The following is an 18,954-nucleotide window of genomic DNA, read 5'->3' as shown; positions in this document are numbered from 1 at the left end:
TATATATATATATATATATATATATATATATATATATATATATATATATTATGCATATATATGTAAATTATATATACATATAAATTATATATGTATATATAATTTTTTTATTTTGTTATTTAGGTGCCCCAAGTAGACCTAACGGTCTTTTCACAGAGCACAGCGGAAGTGCATTTAAATAGAAAATTCACGCCTCCTTCCTTAACGTGACGCGAAATATTTCCAGAGTTCGTTTTGAACTTAGATCTCCTGCTTCTAAAGCAAGCGCTCTAACCACTGCGCTGCGGCCGCTAAAATAAATCACCCGATAACTATAACGGGAAGCTGATCTCGTATGGATTTTTTTATAGATAATCCGTAAGACACTAACAATTCGTTAGTGTAAAAATATAAACACGATCGGCTTGACGTGGATATGGGTCAAAAGATATTAAAGTATCATATTTTGATATCTTTTTGACCCATAGTCCTTTTGAAAAGTTCATAGAAATTTAGAGAATAAATCTATTTTGTTTCTGCTTAGTTTTTTTCGAAATTTTTCGCCATTTAACGAGTCTCGTCTCGCCTAATTTTTCAACAATAAAATTTTTCTCGTTCTCGTTATTTTTCTCGTTCTAATTTTAACTGATTTCTCGTTACCATTTCAAATAATTCCGAGATGCAACAGTTTACTTTAAACAAAATAGCAATAAAAAGTAACTTTTTGCTTAAGAATGATCAAATTCCCAAAAAAGAACTTTAAAAATTGTAGAATTCAGGTGCCTCAAGGAAGAAAGGGAGCAAAAAAGACTTAAAAATTTTTTTTGTTTGTTTGTTTCAAATTTTAGAATTTTTTTTTAATTATCTATTTGCAATGTTAATTAAAAAAAAAATTAAAATGAGCTTCTGGCACCTTTTTAACCTGTAAACCATTTTTTAAATTATTAAAAAAAAATTTTTAGGCATTTTTCGGATATTGATATTACATATTCTGTAGACGTTATCTGTCAAATGTCTTGACATTTTCTGCCGACATAAAATATGTCCCATATATTCTCTATCGACTTACTATCCGTAATTTTATGTATGAATTATTTTCTGCTAACATGAAATACGTCTGACATATTTTATATTGACATATTTTGACATAATTTTATTTCGGACATATTTTGTGTTTATATTCTTGAAATAAAAATCAAACTAACAATTTAGTAACGCATTTCAGAATAATTTGATGAATAAAATGAAAATATGTTACCAAATTAGTTTGATTTGTTCTTCAAGAATATAAAATGGCAAATAATTCAGACATAAAATTATGTCAAAATACTTCTACAGAAACTACGTTCCGAAATTCTTCCGTAATGGTCAACAATCAACTAGCAGGCCCAAAAACGAGAAAAAAAAAGTTAAAGTGCACAATTTTTGGTTTACCGCAAGAACTATCTGAGATCGTTTTACCAACCTATGAGAATTTTATGAAATACTATTTACTTTATAAGCATGAACTGAAACCGAACTTTCATACCAAAGACCAGAATCATCATGCTGCATCAGAATAAGCAGAAAAGATTTTTTTTTCAACTTTCGCTTTCAACAAGGCTGCAAGTAACCACTATTAGAGTTGGACAATTTTAATGAAAGAAAAACTTAAAGTTGAACCATTTAAAAAAAAATTCAAATATTAACACTTACACATGAATCTTGGTCTAGAAAATACGCTTCAGAATATTTTAAAGTTTCTGAACATATTATACGACGTGCTAGGAAACTTAAAAGTGAAAATGGAACTCTTGCTATACGTGATAAAAAAATAGGCAAAAAAATACCTGACTTTCTTACAGCTTTGGTTCAAGATTTTTTTCAACAAGATGAATATTCTAGAATTATGCCTGGTAAAAAAGATTGTGTTAAGGTTATAAGTGGTCCTCCACAACAAAAAAGATTATTGTTGAGCAACCTTCGTGAGCTTTATATTGATTTTAAAAGTAAATACCCTAATTTTAAAATTGGATTTTCAAAGTTTTGTAGTTAGCGTCCAAAATAGTGTATTAGTGTGGGATCAAACGGTACACACTGTGTATGTGTTTGTATTTACCATCAAAACTCAATATTGTTTATAAATGCTATCCAACGGAATGTTACATACAAAGATTTAATGTCAAAATTAGTTTTTGATACAAGCAATAATGAATGCATGGTTAATAGATGTGCCAAATGTCCAGGTTATGATAACTTAAAGGCATTTTTAAATGAGGAGTTAATTGATATTGACGAAGAAGAAGAAATTCAATTTAATCAATGGCAAAATACTGATAGATCACAATTAATTACTCAGGCAGTTAACTTATTTGAATATAAGGAACTAGTTGTTTCTCACATTAATCAACTAACTTTACATTCATATATTGCTAAATGCCAAACTTGCTATTTGAAAGAGCTAAAAAAAAATTTAGGTTACAATAAATGTATTATACCGGCAGATTTTGCAGAGAACTATCAATTTGTTATACAGGATAAAATACAAAGTTATCATTGGAATAAACAACAATGTACACTACATCCTGTTGTTATATATTTTAAGGAAATTTCTAAAACAAATATTCAGCATAGGTCATTCTGTTTTTTAAGTGATGACAATGACCATGATACATGCTTTGTGTATGAATTTCAAAAGAAAATTGTAGAGTACATTAAAGAATATTTATTTGGTATCAATAAAATTTATTATTTTTCTGATGGATGTTCTGCTCATTATAAAAACTATAAAAACTTTATAAATCTATGCCACCATAAGGAAGATTTCGAGATTACAACTAAATGGGTATTTTTTGCAACCAGCCATGGAAAAATCCACTTGTGATGGCATAGGTGGTATGGTTAAAAGAATAACAGCAAGAGCAAGTTTGCAAAAATCATTAGAAAACCAAGTATTGACAGTTGATGATATGCTTGAGTTTTGCATCACCAATATAAACACAATAACATTTTATAAAATTACCAAAGAAACAGTTAATTCAAGGCGACAGCAACTAAAGGAGCAATTTGAAACAGGAAAAACTGTTCCAGGTACCAAAAGTTATCATCGTTATATACCCATTTCAAAATTTGAAATTAGTTTTAAAAGAACAGGCAAACATCAATGTGTTGACAGGTTTATACTGTCAAAAGCAGTAACGTCTGATGTTTTAATTGCACCAAACCTAAATGATTTTGTTGCATGCAAGTACGATTCTTTTTGGTGGATAGGCATGGTTACAGAGATAGATATTACAACAAATGGTATTCAAATTAAGTTTATGCACCCTCACGGTCCTCTCAAAACTTCATTTGGCCACAGAGAGATGATATCTGTTGGGTACCATTGTCGAGTTAAAGTCCTAACAACGAAATCAGGGCGAACATATAAATTGATGTAAATGATTATAACACTATAACTAATAAATTTTAATTTTTTTTTAGTTTTAAATTTTAAATTTTGTATATTACTTTTGTTTCTTGAACTTCTTTTCAAGTGCTCTATTTGTTTTAGAGCCTTTTTTTTTTTTAAGTTTATTTGTCTCAGTTTGATAAATTTGAAACTAATGTTTTATAAGTAATAAATTTAAGTATATTTGAAGATGTTTTTATTTTTTCTATTACCTTTGAAACTATAATTTTTTAGGATCAGATTCTATAAAAATACAAAGAAAACAGAAACAGCTAGTCAACAACAACTAAAAGAACAGTTTGATGTTGCCAAATCAGTTTCAGTTACAAAACTGTTAAATTACACCTTTTTTTCTCGTTTAATTTATCAAAATACCTGCATTTTAAGCATACATACATACATACATACATACATACATACATACATACATACATACATACATACATACATACATACATACATACATACATACATACATACATACATACATACATACATACATACATACATATACACATGTACATAAACGCATACACACATACATATACATACATACAAACATACATATGTATATATATATATATATATATATATATATATACATACATAAGTATATATAAATATATATATATACATACATATGTATATATAAATATATATATATATATATATATATATATATATATATATATATATATATATATATATATATATATATATATATATATATATATATATGTATATATACATATACATATTTGCACACGCACTCACACACACATTACACATACACACACACACACACACACACACACACACACACACACACACATATATATATATATATATATATATATATATATATATATATATATATATATGTATATATATATATATATATATATATATATATATATATATATATATATATATATATATATATATATATATATATATATATATATATATATATATAGTTCTATAAATTGTTGCATTTGGGAGTACATTAAGGTAAAAAGTTTGGGAGTACATTAAGGTAAATGATTCTTTTGCCAAATAATATGTCACTTTTAATTACTTTTGACTTTCATCCAACAATTCCGTATTGTCAGAAAGTTAAAACCATTAATTTAATTACAAATTAATCATTTTTTTTAGAAACCGCAAAAACGCAAATTTAATTGACCAGAATGTTTTTAAAAAGATTCTGAATGTTTTTAAAAAGATTCTGGACATTTTTAAAAAGATTCTGAATGTTTTTAAAAAGATTCTGAATGTTTTTAAAAAGGTTCTGAATGTTTTTAAAAAGATTCTGAATGTTTTTAAAAAGATTCTGAATGTTTTTAAAAAGGTTCTGAATGTTTTTAAAAAGATTCTGAATTCTTTTAAAACATTCTGAATGTTTTTAATAATATAAACAATGTATTTATTTTGATTTTCTTAAATAAAATGTTTTTATTTAAATTTTTTTTACTGTTTATCATGCGCGGAGTGTTGCTACATCAACTATCTTATATGTTGACTCGCAACAGAGTGCTGTTACATCTACTGACAAATAGCCTGACTCGCAACGAAGTGCTGCTACATCAACTATCTTATAGCCTGACTCGCAAGGGAGTGCTGCTACATCGACTGAGGGTTTGGTTGGGGCAGGCAGTCTATCAATTAAAAAAAAAAAATTCCAGTCTTGCATTTTAATTTTATTTTTGTGCCAACAAAATACGGAAAAACTTTCTGACAACCAGTTGGGAGTTATATATATGTATATATATATATATATATATATATATATATATATATATATATATATATATATATATATATATATATATATATATATTGTATATATATATATATATATATATATATATATATATATATATATATATATATATATATATATATATGTATATATATATATATATATATATATATATATATATATATATATATATATATATATATATATATATAAATAAATAGTTGTAAAAAAAGGTCAAATGGACAATGTGCGATGTTATAATGAAGAGAGTAATACTTTTTGTACAAGATAATATACTTTAAAGTTAAAAATAGAGGTGATATAAAAGATAGCAAGGATGCATCCCTGACAAGCAATGCTAGCCATTTTTTATCAGACTCTCTGAAACATCATTGGTGAATATATCATGGTTCTGAGGATTAAGTTTCACCTACATTAGTCCACCTCTTAATTTTAATTGGATCTTTTAACACCATGATTTTTATTATCTTTTTACTTTCCCCTTTTGGTTTATATGTGTGTGTATATATGTATATGTCTGTATATGTATATGTATATATATATATATATATATATATATATATATATATATATATATATATATATATATATATATAAACATATAATATAATATAAATAAGTATATATATACATATATATATATATATATATATATATATATATATATATATATATATATATATATATATATATATATATATATATATATATATATATATATATATATATATATATATATATATATACATATAATTTGTTTGCAGACCTTGCTTGTAAAACTGTGTGAACAATAAGAAACACGCTTAGAAAAGCCTAGAAACGACTTTAAAACGACCTATGCAATGTTGAACATTGACTGCACTATTAGTATGTTGTAAAAAAATTCAAAAAAATTTACGCTATTTTGTTCTTCTATTGCATAAATATATCTGATTATCAGATGTATTTATGCGAAAGAAGAATATCAGTGATATGATGAATCTGAAATAAAAAATGTAATGAATGAAGTAAAAAAGTCTGTTTAATACTGCTAGAAACCATTGTAAAAAGGTTTTGTCTAACGCCAAAGCCCGCTATTCTCACGTCATGAAATCTCGTAACATCACGAAAATTAGGCTCTTGTGACTTCTGGAGCATCCATAATAGTATCAATAATAAAGGCAAATCTGTTATTCCACCTCTCTTGTATGGTTCAGACTTTGTCACCTTGCCTAAAGACAAAGCTGAATCGTTTGCTAAGAACTTTTCATCAATATCATTTCTTGATTCCACTAGTTGCATTCTACCTGATGTAGCCAACAAACAGGTTAATCCATTGCTTAACATTCGTATCACTCCAGCTTCTGTATCTAAAGTGATTTCCTGCTTAGACTTTTCTACAACTTGTGGCCCGGAAAACATATCTGTCTTGCAGAAGTGTTCTCCGGAGCTTTCGTCTATACTTTCAAAACTATTCAACTAGTGCTTATCAGAGTCTTGTTTTCCAGCCTGCTGGAAAGCCGGATCTGTCATCACTATTTTCAAAAATTCTGGAGAGTGATTTGATTCGTCTAACTACCGCCCCATTAGTCTTCTTCCTATCATAAGCAAGGTTTTTGAAACTTTAATTAACAAACACTTAATCTCTTATCTTGAATCTAATAACCTGAATCTAATGGATTCCGATCTTCTCGTTCTACAGCTGATTTGCTAACAGTAAAAACTAATAGGTTTTATCGCGCATAAGATAAAGGTGGAGAGGTTAAGGCCATCGCTCTTGACATTTCTAAAGCTTTTGATAAAGTTTGGCATGCTGGTCTTCCATAGGCTTTCTTTTTATGATGTATCTGCCAACATCTTTAAGATTATTGAATCTTTCCTTTCCAATCGTAATATAAAAGTTGTCCTCGATGGACAGCACTCTTCTTCTTATTCTGTAACTTCAGGGGCTCCTAAAGGTTATATTCTTGGCCCTTTACTCTTTTTAGTTTAAATTTATGAGCCCCATGCTACAGCATGGGGCTCAGAGTGGCTGGTAAACTTAATTAAGATAAAACTCAATTTTTTTTAAGCCAATCGTTATTGCAATAATTTAGATCTTCCTATATTTATGAACAGTAATGTACTTGATGATTCATCTACACTTCACCTTCTAGGATTAACTCTTAATTCCGATCTTTCTTGGAAACCATATATTAAATCTGTTGCAAAATTAGCATCTGCTAAGGTTGCATCTCTTTATCGAGCTCGACACTGTCTTACTTTGAATTCTATTCTCTATCTCTATAAATCTCAAAACTGTCCTTGTATGGAATATTTTTGCCATATCTGGGGCGGATCTTCTAATGATGCTCTTTCTCTTTTAGACAAAGTGCAAAAACGCACTGTAAACATAGTCGGAACTGCTCTTGCAGCCAACCTCCAACCATTATCATATCGTCATAGTGTTGCTTCTCCTTTCTATAGATATTATAATGGGCACTGCTCTAAAGAACTATTGTCTCTCGTGCCATTTACTAAAATTCATTCTTGTGTTACTCATCATTTAATTAAGTCTCATTCTTTTTCTGTGACTGTTCCTAAGTGCTCCAAAATGTCTTATTCCTCTAGTTTTTTTCTCGAACATCAGTTCTTTGGAATTCGCTTTCTTCATCTTGCTTTCCTAATTCATATAATTTGCAATCTTTTAAGTCGTCTGTCAATCATTATCTGGCTCTACAATCTTCATCTTTTCTCTTCTCTTAATACATTATGGTTTAAAAAAATTTATTGTAAAACCATGTAATGAACAGCGCAAAGGATAAAAAATGAAATTGAGATATAAACAAATTGTATACGTGGCAATATGATTTGTCTTGGCTTTTAGTGAATGATTGAAAGCAGTAATTTCCAATAATGAAACTACCTATTAATCATTTTTAACAATAGACACCAACGCAAAGGTAAACCAAATGTACATCAACACAAAACTTTGCAAAAAAAACTTCAACACAAAACAATAGCACATACCATAATATAATATAACATGTATATAGCATAACTTAAGTAACATAACATTCTTACATAATAGAACATAAGTAACAACAGTATGCAAAATATTATTAAAAAACATTATTATGTGTCCAGAATAATTAATAACAAAGGCTACAACCCCCAGACCTAAAGCAGTAACACTGCTTGACACTAAATGCTGCCAAGTCACACTTCTGCTATAAGTATATTGCAAGCTGGCAAAGTTGACAAATCTTGCTCTACATATTTGCCAAGTCACACCACTTTGAAAACATGGAAACAACATAATATAAACATAAATACCAGCTTTAAACACAATACAGTGCTTTTAAAAAAAATAGATGCGGTAAAAAATTGAGTAAATTTTCTTTTTCAAAACATCTTAAAATCCAATCCATATATCCTAAAGACTTAATTTTTTTTTATATTGAACAATAGGAAAACTATTTCTATACAACCAACATGTCAATAACAAGTTCATATATAGCTACTAATAATTTACTTTTTTTAAAGCAATACAAAAAATATACTGGAAAGGATTGTAAAAAAAAATTGGAGCACAAACTTTTTAATTGACTTCTGCTCTACTTTCCTGTCAACCCAACTGTTATTCATTATTATTTTTTTAATTTATATGTTAGTTTAACAATTTCCCATAAAATGTTGGATAAAATTATTTATGATGACCAGTTTAGCCACATTTAAAACGTTTTTAAATATTTTGATAAGACCTAAAAGTAAATATACAAGAAATTGGGACAAAAGGCAGTAAGGAGAGCAACAAAGTGGCAAATAATAGATATAAAGTATGGCTCAATGATCAGTAATAGAAAAATAGCAAAAAAATCAAAAATTTTAGAGAATCGCATCAGATATACTCTAAAGACATTTAACACTACAGGTGGCATCTATTACCATGCAGGATCAGGAACGTTAAAAAAAACTACTGAACACAAAAATTGTTTTATATTTTGTCAAGTAAGAGCCAATCTGATGTTAAGTTATTGCGAACTCACAGAGGCATTCAACGAAAATCGTGAAAATATGTTTTGTCAAACACAGTTAGAAACAATTTACTAAGGAAAAAAATTGGTCTATGCAGCTGTTAGAAAACCTTGTTGAAAATTTTGACAGTCAGAGATTAGCTCACAAGATTTAGGTGGTGTAAGGAAAGAATTGGGTGGTTTTTAGAGAAGTGGAAGCAAATAATTTTTAGTGATGAAAGTAATTTCGAAGTAATAAATAAAAAAGTAAAGTTCTTGTTGAAAGATTTAAATCGGAAAAGTATGGTAATCGCTTTGATGTACCGAGGTTGCAAAGTGGCGGCGGCAGTGTTGGTATTTGGGGCTGCTATAATTTTAACAGAACAGGAGTGTGTAGCATTTATACAGGTTGAATCAACCAACATACATATATAGAGACGCTAGAAAATTGCATGGTTCCATCAGTGGACATGCTGATTGATCGAAACGAATGGCGGCAATTTCGACAAGATTTAGCGCCTACCCAAATCCAATATGCAGGATTTGTTTAAAAAAGATTTCTCTTACAAATAAAATAAAATTTGTTTAATATCTTCTTCAGTTCTTATTTTATGGTGGTTTAAATACGCTTTAAGCAACAAAATTTTACTGCCCCTATTTTTTTTGAAAGCACTGTATATTTATTTAACCTTATACAACATATAAACACCTTATATAACAATTATATACATTAGATATAAGACATTTTACACTATTATACAAACACATTTATAAAAAATTTATTAAACTTTGAACATAAACATGTTTATTTTTAATATAAACATATATGCAAACTATAAACATACACAACTTGAATTGCGCAATCAAAAATGTCAAAAATGATATGAGAATATTTTACAAGATTTAAAGTAAACAAAACATAAATATTTATACGAACAATACTCTTAACCTTCAAATTTTTTTTATAAACATATCTCGTAATAAAATATGGAATTATAATCATATTTAATTTAAACCAAATACTTATTGAATAAAGAACAGAAAAAAAAAGAAAAGAACTGCAATCTCATAACAAAATTTAACCTTCAAAAACCATAAAATGTCAGTGTTGGCTCAAAATATGAATTTATTTTTCTATATTTTCTGAAAAAAAAAAAAAAAAATAGTTAATACCATTACAGAAATGTCAATAAAACAATAATCAACATTTTTTTTGTTAAACAATAAATAAATTTAAAAATAATAATAATCAACTTTATGGAAATAGTATTTGTATAACTCTTTTATTCCAAAAAAAAAGTGCCTAAAAAATAGTTAGGCCTAATCATAACTATTTTTTATGCACTTTTTGAGGTTAAATTATAAAACATATAATATAAGCTCAAAAAAAGTAAAACTGCTAAAAAAATAAATAATAAAGCTAAAAAAAATGCTACAACAAACAAAATTTAAATGATTTAAAAATAAAAAGGGATGATCCTTTCTACTACAGTCGACTCTCGATATCTCAAACACTAAGGGGACCGGAAAAAAAGTTCGAGATATCGAGAGTTCGAGATATCAAGAAAAGGGTTGAAAATAAATAAAATTGCCCGACTTTCATTAAAACAAGTTATTTTTCTGACAAAAATCATTAACAACAAAAACTACAACTTTTGGAAAAAATCTGTTATCTGATATTGCTTTAAATTATCCATCTTTCCCATCTTCATTAAATCCTCAAGTTTTAGTGCTAGGGATTGTATTTCATTTCCGTATTTTGAGCTGTATAGCGAAGCATTTTGAATTGTTTCAAATGCAATTTCTAATTGAATATCAGATGGGCGTGGCGGGGCTTCGACGTCAATAGCTTCGTCAACGCTATCTTCAACTTCATTATCGTCGTTTTCAAAATTAGGGTCTAAAATCTGAGCAATGATTTCAGCATCAGTAGCAAGTGAACCGGTGGTTACTACATCGCAATCTAAACCAATGTAAGATTCCGCTGAGAGATCTTCTTGGACGGCACGAGGATCTAACTCTCGCAAACGGTTAAGTTCTTCTGTCAAAAAATTAAAAGAATGATCATCATCAGCTTCTTCAATACTCTTGTTTGTTTTGCTGATACCGGCTTTTTTAAAGCAGTTGATGACAGTCTTCTTCGACACAGCATTCCACGAAGAAACAAGATCTTTCATTGCTTGAAGTATAGAAATTTTTGGCATGGGTTCGTTATTATCGACAGCCTTGATACACAAACGCACAATTTTGTGACGATAATGAGCTTTAAGACTTCGTATTACGCCTTGATCCATGGGCTGAAGGACAGATGTGGTGTTAGGGGGGAAAAATATTTGGTTGATGTTGCTTAGCCCTTCAATGTGTGGGTGGGCAGAACAGTTATCCACCAGGAGAGCTACTTTCCTGTCTTGAGCACGAAAAAATGAGTCAAGTTTCATTACCCATTCTGTAAAAAGGTCTCCGGTCATCCAACTTTTTAGCTGATTTTTATATGTGCAAGGAAGTTGTTTAATGTGCTTAAAACACCGTGGGTTTTTAGATTTTCCAATAACAAACATAGGTAATTTTTCTCCCGTTGCACTCCCTGCTGCTATGCCTGTTAGTCTGACTTTACTATTTTTTCCCCCAAAACATTTTTCTCGTGATAAATGGTATGTTTTGTTTGGTAGGCACTGGTAAAATAGTCCAAACTCATCGGCATTGAAAATGTTTTCAAGCTTGTAATTCAAAAGCAATGTTGGAAGTGTAGTTTCATTCCACGAAGCAGTCATATTATTCGTCACGGCGGCACTTACGCCTGAAATTATTTTAAAGCTGATGCCGTTCCTAAAAATAGGAATAGAATAATTGAATTTTAATTACACGTTTAAAAAACTAAATAAATTAAATATAAACAGATACATGTTATTTGTTTATATTAAAATTGAACAAGATTTGACAAAATTTAACCGACCTTTTTTTCCAATTATGAAACCAACAATCAGATGTTTTAAAATCCAACTCTCCTAATGCCTCTGCGAATTTTAGTGCCTTTTCTTTTAGTATGGTACCATCAATTGGTACTTGTTGACTTCTTTTTGCAACGAACCACGTGTATATGGCCTTGTCTACATTTTTGAAATTACCACTACGAAGTTTCTTCCGTTTAGATTTTGTGCCATTTTTTTCCAGTGTGGTTAATAACTTGGTTTTATTTTTAATCCAGGTTGATAATGTGTTCTTTGGGACTCCATACTTTTTGGCAACCTCTTTGTTAGACATCCCAGTCTCTAGGTCTTTTAATGCCTTGCATTTTTCTATTATAGATTTGTTCGTGAGTTTTCGTTTAACGAGCGGCATGTTGCTGCGTTTGACAAAAAGAATAAATTATATATTAAAGGAAAACTTTTCAGAAATTCGATTCTTAAAAAAAATCGAATTTAAAAATCGAATTAAAAATTTTTTTTTTTGAAAATTGGAATTTAAAAAAATTAAATTTTTTTAAAACATTTTTGAAAAAAAATGTTGAAAAGTTCGAGATAACGAGAGAAAATTGCCCTGTGGACCGAAAATATTGTTCGAGATACCAAAAAGTTCGAGATAATAAGGTTCGAGATATCGAGAGGATTTTAGCCTAAACTAGTACGTTATGTCCATGGGACCGCTAAAAAAGTTCGAGATACTCAAAAGTTCGAGATATCAAGTATTCGAGATATCGAGAGTCGACTGTATATATCTATTAAAAATGTAATAATAATAAGGTATATAAATTGCTAAACTACTTTTTGTAGTTACTTTAATTATAGTATGATCTTAATATTGGCGCTATTTATATCTCTACCCCCCTATTTTTATTACTGATTATGATAGAGTATTTTATTGGTAAGCGACTATGACTCAAAATGAGGTTTTGATTTTTCAAAAAAACGAAGACCAGATATATTACCGATTTTTGGAAAAATGTAGGAGAGTGCTTCTACATCGATTGATCTATACCTGCCCCAACCCAAACCCTCAGTTGATGTAGCAACATTCCCTTGCATGTTATCCATAAATTTGCCAATGTAGCAGCACTCTCCTACATTTCTCCCCAAATCAGTAATATATCTGGTCTTCGTTTTTTGAAAAATCAAAACCTCATTTTGAGTCATAGTATCTATCGCTTTCCAATTTTATACTGATTAAGAATCGTATAAAAAAATAGGTTTGAAAATGAACAGAAAGTGCGCTAATTCCATGTTGAAGTTTAAAAAATTACACTAATAACGTTAAAAAAACCTGGTTATTATATTCTATTATTTATTATCTGTTATACTATCTATTATATATTATCTATTATATTTTATGTTATCTATACATACTACTATTATATATTATCCATTATATTATATATCTGTTAACACTTTAAAGTAAAAATGATTAAAAATCTCTAACCCAAACCCTAACCCTGACCCAAACCATGCGCATTTAATTACACTAATCCCTATTTGTCAGTCAATGCATGTGCATTTAATTGCGCCAATCCTTATTGTCAGTTAGGAAAAATTTCGGAAAATTGACCCTCTTCCCCCTGTTCCATGCGTACTTTTTAGTCCTCTTCCCCCTTGAAAAGTACGTGCACTTTTGAAGTACACCTCTCCTCCCCCCCCCCCCTTTCTCTTTTTTCTTCATGAATTAAAAAGTTAAAATTTATAGAAAAAAAACGTAATAATTTTTTCTTTCTAAATGTTTAAATTTCTTAAATATAAGAAATTTAAAAATTTTGGATCGTCCATAAAGGTCATAAAAATTACGCCGGGCATGAGTAAAAATAATTTAAAAAATATTCAAAAAAATGACGATGTTCTTTATATTTCAAAACGTTCCATTTTATTTTTAATAGTCATTAAAATAATTGCTCAATATTTTTCAAAAACAAGATGAAGTATAAAAAGAATTTCTTCATATTTCAATTTTTAATTAATTAGCGCGACAACTGTGTTGCTAAGGGTAACAAGTTTAAAAGCTAAAGTTTTAAAGTATTTTTAAACCATAGATATTAATTTTTGAAGATGTTATGTAAATAGTATTTTTTATAATTCTTAAACTTTGTTTTGTAAAAAATGTTTTATAATAAAAATAAGACACTATAAATTTTATAGTATCTTATTTTTATTATAAAACATTTTTTACAAAACAATTTATCAACAAGTGAATTATTTTTTATCTTTCTGTTTATTCTATATTTATATTTCTATTTTCATCTTTTGTGGCATAGCAAAAGCTATGCCACAAAAAAGTAAACAGCAGCAACAGAAAGAAGCTAATAAATTGTGGTATAAAGTTAAGCATAAAGAATTGACGTATTAATCTATAGTATGAAAATGACGTATAAAGAATTGACGTATGGAGGAAGGGGGTGTTAATAACAGTGAGTACGTAAGCGGTTTGACTCTCTCTCCTAAACTTGATTTTTATTTTTTATTTATTTTTAAACATTGAATTTCACGTGTGTGTAACAAATCAGTAATGTGTGACTTCAGTCACAATTTTTTTTAAGTTCTTTATAAATAAAAAGAACTTCTGCGAAGATCGCAGGAGTTACGTTCATGTAAGCCACTTGATAACTTAAATAAAAGCCAACTAAAAGTTGGTTATTATTTATCATGATCTGCAACTTATTTAAGACTGCTGCCTAAGCGGTTAAACACATTTGAGGGAATACGCCACATTAAGACAGTTCCTGTGAAATTGATCAGGACTGCTAAACAGTTCGTGATAGGCATATCGATGCTGGATTTATATTTGCGTGCATGCAATACATGGATGAAATTTGTTCAATCTTTGGTCCTGATCCATGTTCTTATTTAAGTCTAGACGACAAAGTACGATTAGGATTAGCAGCTGCAACAAAACAATCACCAATTTTGATGCATCTTGATTGTCAATAGAGTAGCCATCGATTTTTTTCAAAAAAACGGGAAAATTTGCTAAAAATACGGGACATTTGCTAAAAAAAATTTTTTGTAAATATATTGAAGCAAAAAATAGTTTTTAATTTATTTTTCGAAATATTTTAAATTTAGTAGTTATTTTTAAAAAAAACGGTTCAACATTTTCAGATATAATTTATTTCTTAATGAATGACAAAAGTGCATTTAAGTAAAAAAAATTAAGATTGCATAACCTTATTGTACTGCAAACAAATTTTTTTTTTGTTTAATTTAATTTTAAAATTTAATTTAATGGCTGAGAAATTCAGTAATAACTGTAAGATATTTAAAAAACAAAATCAAGTTTTAAAAATAAATTTACTTTTATTTTGAATATTTTTTTTTGAAATAATATTATTAAGGAAAGAAACATCCTTAATTAGATTATAAAAATGTAAGCATTTTAAGTTAGAATTGTATTTAATAGTTGTCAATGAATCAATTGTCTCAATATCAAGTCGATTTTTTTTATCATTCCAGATCTGATTAATTATCGAAAATAATCTCTCAACTTCTGCTGATGAGCCAGCCAAACAAAATGCAAACTCTGCTAATTTATCTAAGTTTGTTAAAGGTATTAAATTTTCTCTAAAATTTATGAAAATCTTAACCCAAATGCTTTCTTGTGAAAGTTTTAAGTTTGACCAGCTTGATAAATTTTGTATAACATAATCACGCATTAACCCATATTCATCATAGTAAATCATTAATAATATTATTGAACTTTTCTCCGTATCTTTTCTTAACATATTGAGTTGATAATTTGACATCATTCCAATCAGGATATTTATTCATTATCATATGAATAAATATCCTGAAACGGTTTGCAAGTTTTTATATTACCATATAAAAACTTGCAAACCGTTTATTGAATTTTCCCATAACTGAATATAATTGATTATAGTTTCATATCATTCACCTTAATCATTACTTGATTTTTCGTAGATTCGCTTATCTTTTGAAATTCAGGTTTGGAATCAGTAGGTAGAAAACTAAATGCTTTTCTATTTATTATTTTTCCTTTCAATATTTTCATTTGATTTGCTGCTTCAATACTTGATGTAGATGATGATTCAATAAGTTTTATTGAGTCATTGAAATTTCTAAGCTGATTTGCAATAAATAACATCCAAAATTTATTTTTACTGTAGTCAAAAAAAGATTTTATATCTGGTGGACACTTTGTTAACGATGCAAAGTAATTCTTCAAAGGATTGTAAAACTCAATTAAACGAAAAATTGCAGGTTGAAGTGTTAAAAAGCGCAGTGCCGGATTATGGCTTTGTCGGTCCTAAGGCACATTTTAATAAGTGGCCTGAAAATACAGATAATACGGACTTTCCCAAAAAAAGAAGAAAAGTAAAATTTAAAAAAGAATATTTATTAGGCAAAAACTACATAATTTAAAATTTTCGCGCTTTTATAACTTCACGTTTGTCAATTAGTTCTTTGAAGTTGACCTTGTTGAGCAAATCACTTTCAATGCACAGAAGTGAAAGTACAGAAAGACGCCATTGAGCCATTGTTGATCGTTTTGCATCTTAAATTTTTTTCAATTGAGAATAAGAACGTTTTCCTGAACAATTGGTTGACATCAGACATAAGTAGATCCGGAGTGCTATTTCAGTATTTGGAAATGCTTGATATACACCAGAATTGTGCAGCATTTTAAACATCTTCTGAGCACTTGAATCAACTTGATTCTGTGCAGTTGATCCTTCTTCATAGTTTCTCTGTTATTTATACCAGCACATAAATTGTCGAAATTCTGTTGGAAAATCAGAACAAAGGTCTTTCGAGTACACAGTAACCATTCCTTTAACAGCCATGTCAATATCTTCATCGGTCATGGAGTCATACTCAGTCAGAACTCCAAATCTCTGCAGCACAATTGAGTAAGCTTTAATACGTTTCTTTAATGCATTTTTCAGCTGATAGATGATGACATAGAAGGTATTGACCTTGAAGTTTTGCTGGCTTGACATCCCTTCCATAGCATCTGCGACATCTCCATCATTGATTTGTCTCTTACGCTTTGGTTGTCTTCGACTTTCAGGTTTATATGTGCTGTTGCCACAGCGATCACCTGCCTTCTGATTATAATCTGATTATAATTATAATTACAACTGAGACCGGTCAGATGAAAACAGAATGCAGGGAAAGCAGAAGACACATGTCTTGGCTGGAGAATAAACAAGCCAGTCACGATCAACGATATCACCATTTGGCAAAACCCGTTTGAAGACACTAGAATTTAGGAAGCGATTCACTCCACTGTATTCCCGCTTTGTTTCTGGATAACTGCCGGCCAAGTTTTGAAAATGGATTGTTCCAAGGCTGATGCACATGTTACGCACATGATCAGTTATGTCACCAAAACTCCCAACATCATTGGGAATGGTTCCTGAACCAGTATCTGCTCTGTCTTCAAATTTTTCAGTATGTCCAAGTTCAAATGCAATTTTTGCAGCCTCTTCCTTGTGATCAATACCTACCTGAGATGTTGATGAGAATGGTGGGGAATTGAGAGTAATATTATTAGTAGCATCAACTTTGTTCGTGGTAGTGAAAAATGAATTGATTTTGGGTATTTTCTTTAACAGTTTATCTTCATCATGCATTTTCTTCTCTAACTTCTTCGCTCGCTCCCAACCATCTTTACGTATCGACATTAATCTAAAAGTAAAACGTAAAAGTGATCTTTAAAAACGTATTTTTATGTATTCAATAGCATAATTATTCGATTTAAAAATAATTGATTCATAAAGTCATATCATAAAATGATGTAAAATTTTAAAAATTGATTTCTTGTGAAATGCATAATAAGAACATAAAAAACCTATATATAATATAGATTTTAATATTCGAAATAATAATTTAAAATCAAACTACCAGTATACCAGAAGAAAATCATTTGATGAATTTGGTTTTGAACTACCAGAATAAACACCAATTATGAATTTAGATGATGGGATTTCTAGAATGCACCAACATATCACCCAAAAACATTTCACTGTGCTGTTAAAGAGAGGTAATCCATCAATAAATAGACAAAGACTCAACTTGGAAAAATCAGAATTTATATTTTGTTCAATTAAAATAATAATTACAACAGAAATCTAACAATTATGATGACAGCGTCAACATAATTCATTAAAAATGATAGATTCCTATAAGTGAAGGATTTTATTTTTGTTTATTTCAGGAGCATGGTGTTCGAAAATTCATGCAAATTACTCACTGGGATTGATTGTTTGACTTATTAGTGATCTGCTTCTTATACCCCAAGGTCACAGAACTGAAGTTCTACACGTATAATGTATATACGTTTTCTATGTTATAGCAAGAACTAATTTATAAATTAAAATAATATTAATTAGAATATGTAAAATGGATATGTGATATAATAATGATTAAACATATTATTTTATATATATATGATAAAAATCATACATATATATAGATAATAATGTATGATAGTGAAAGTCAAAATGAAAGTCACTCAGTATAGTTGAGATACATGGATCTAATCCATATAATATTAGTGAGCTTTATTATATTAATGAATTAGTTACAACTTTTGACATCGTAAAATTGATATATGAACAAAATGTGTATAATAATTGGAATAATTATAATAATTTCATCAATAAAGATAAGACATAAATATAAATTTATGTATAAATTTTTTGTGAGCTGGATTTTTTACTGGCCTTAAGGCATGTGCCTTATTTGCCTAAGGGTTAATCCGGCACTGAAAAAGCGTGTGCTTGAATGGTTTAACAAAGGTTTATAATATGAATAAACTTCATCACAAAACTGTTTAAATTTTTCTGT

The 18,954-nt window shown here is 28.8% G+C and overlaps 1 protein-coding gene across 1 annotated transcript; it reads right to left on the bottom strand.

Annotated features, from left to right (window-relative positions):
• Positions 1-10,812: 10,812 nt before the first annotated feature.
• On the bottom strand, positions 10,813-11,937 carry LOC136088192 (tigger transposable element-derived protein 4-like). Its single transcript, XM_065811874.1, has one exon. The coding sequence runs from the start codon at positions 11,935-11,937 to the stop codon at positions 10,813-10,815; it is 1,125 nt and encodes a 374-aa protein (XP_065667946.1).
• Between the last annotated feature and the right edge of the window lie 7,017 nt (positions 11,938-18,954).

Source organism: Hydra vulgaris, chromosome 12, assembly GCF_038396675.1.
Source record: "Hydra vulgaris chromosome 12, alternate assembly HydraT2T_AEP".
NCBI lineage: Eukaryota > Metazoa > Cnidaria > Hydrozoa > Anthoathecata > Hydridae > Hydra > Hydra vulgaris.
This window is presented reverse-complemented; position numbering and strand designations above follow the sequence as displayed.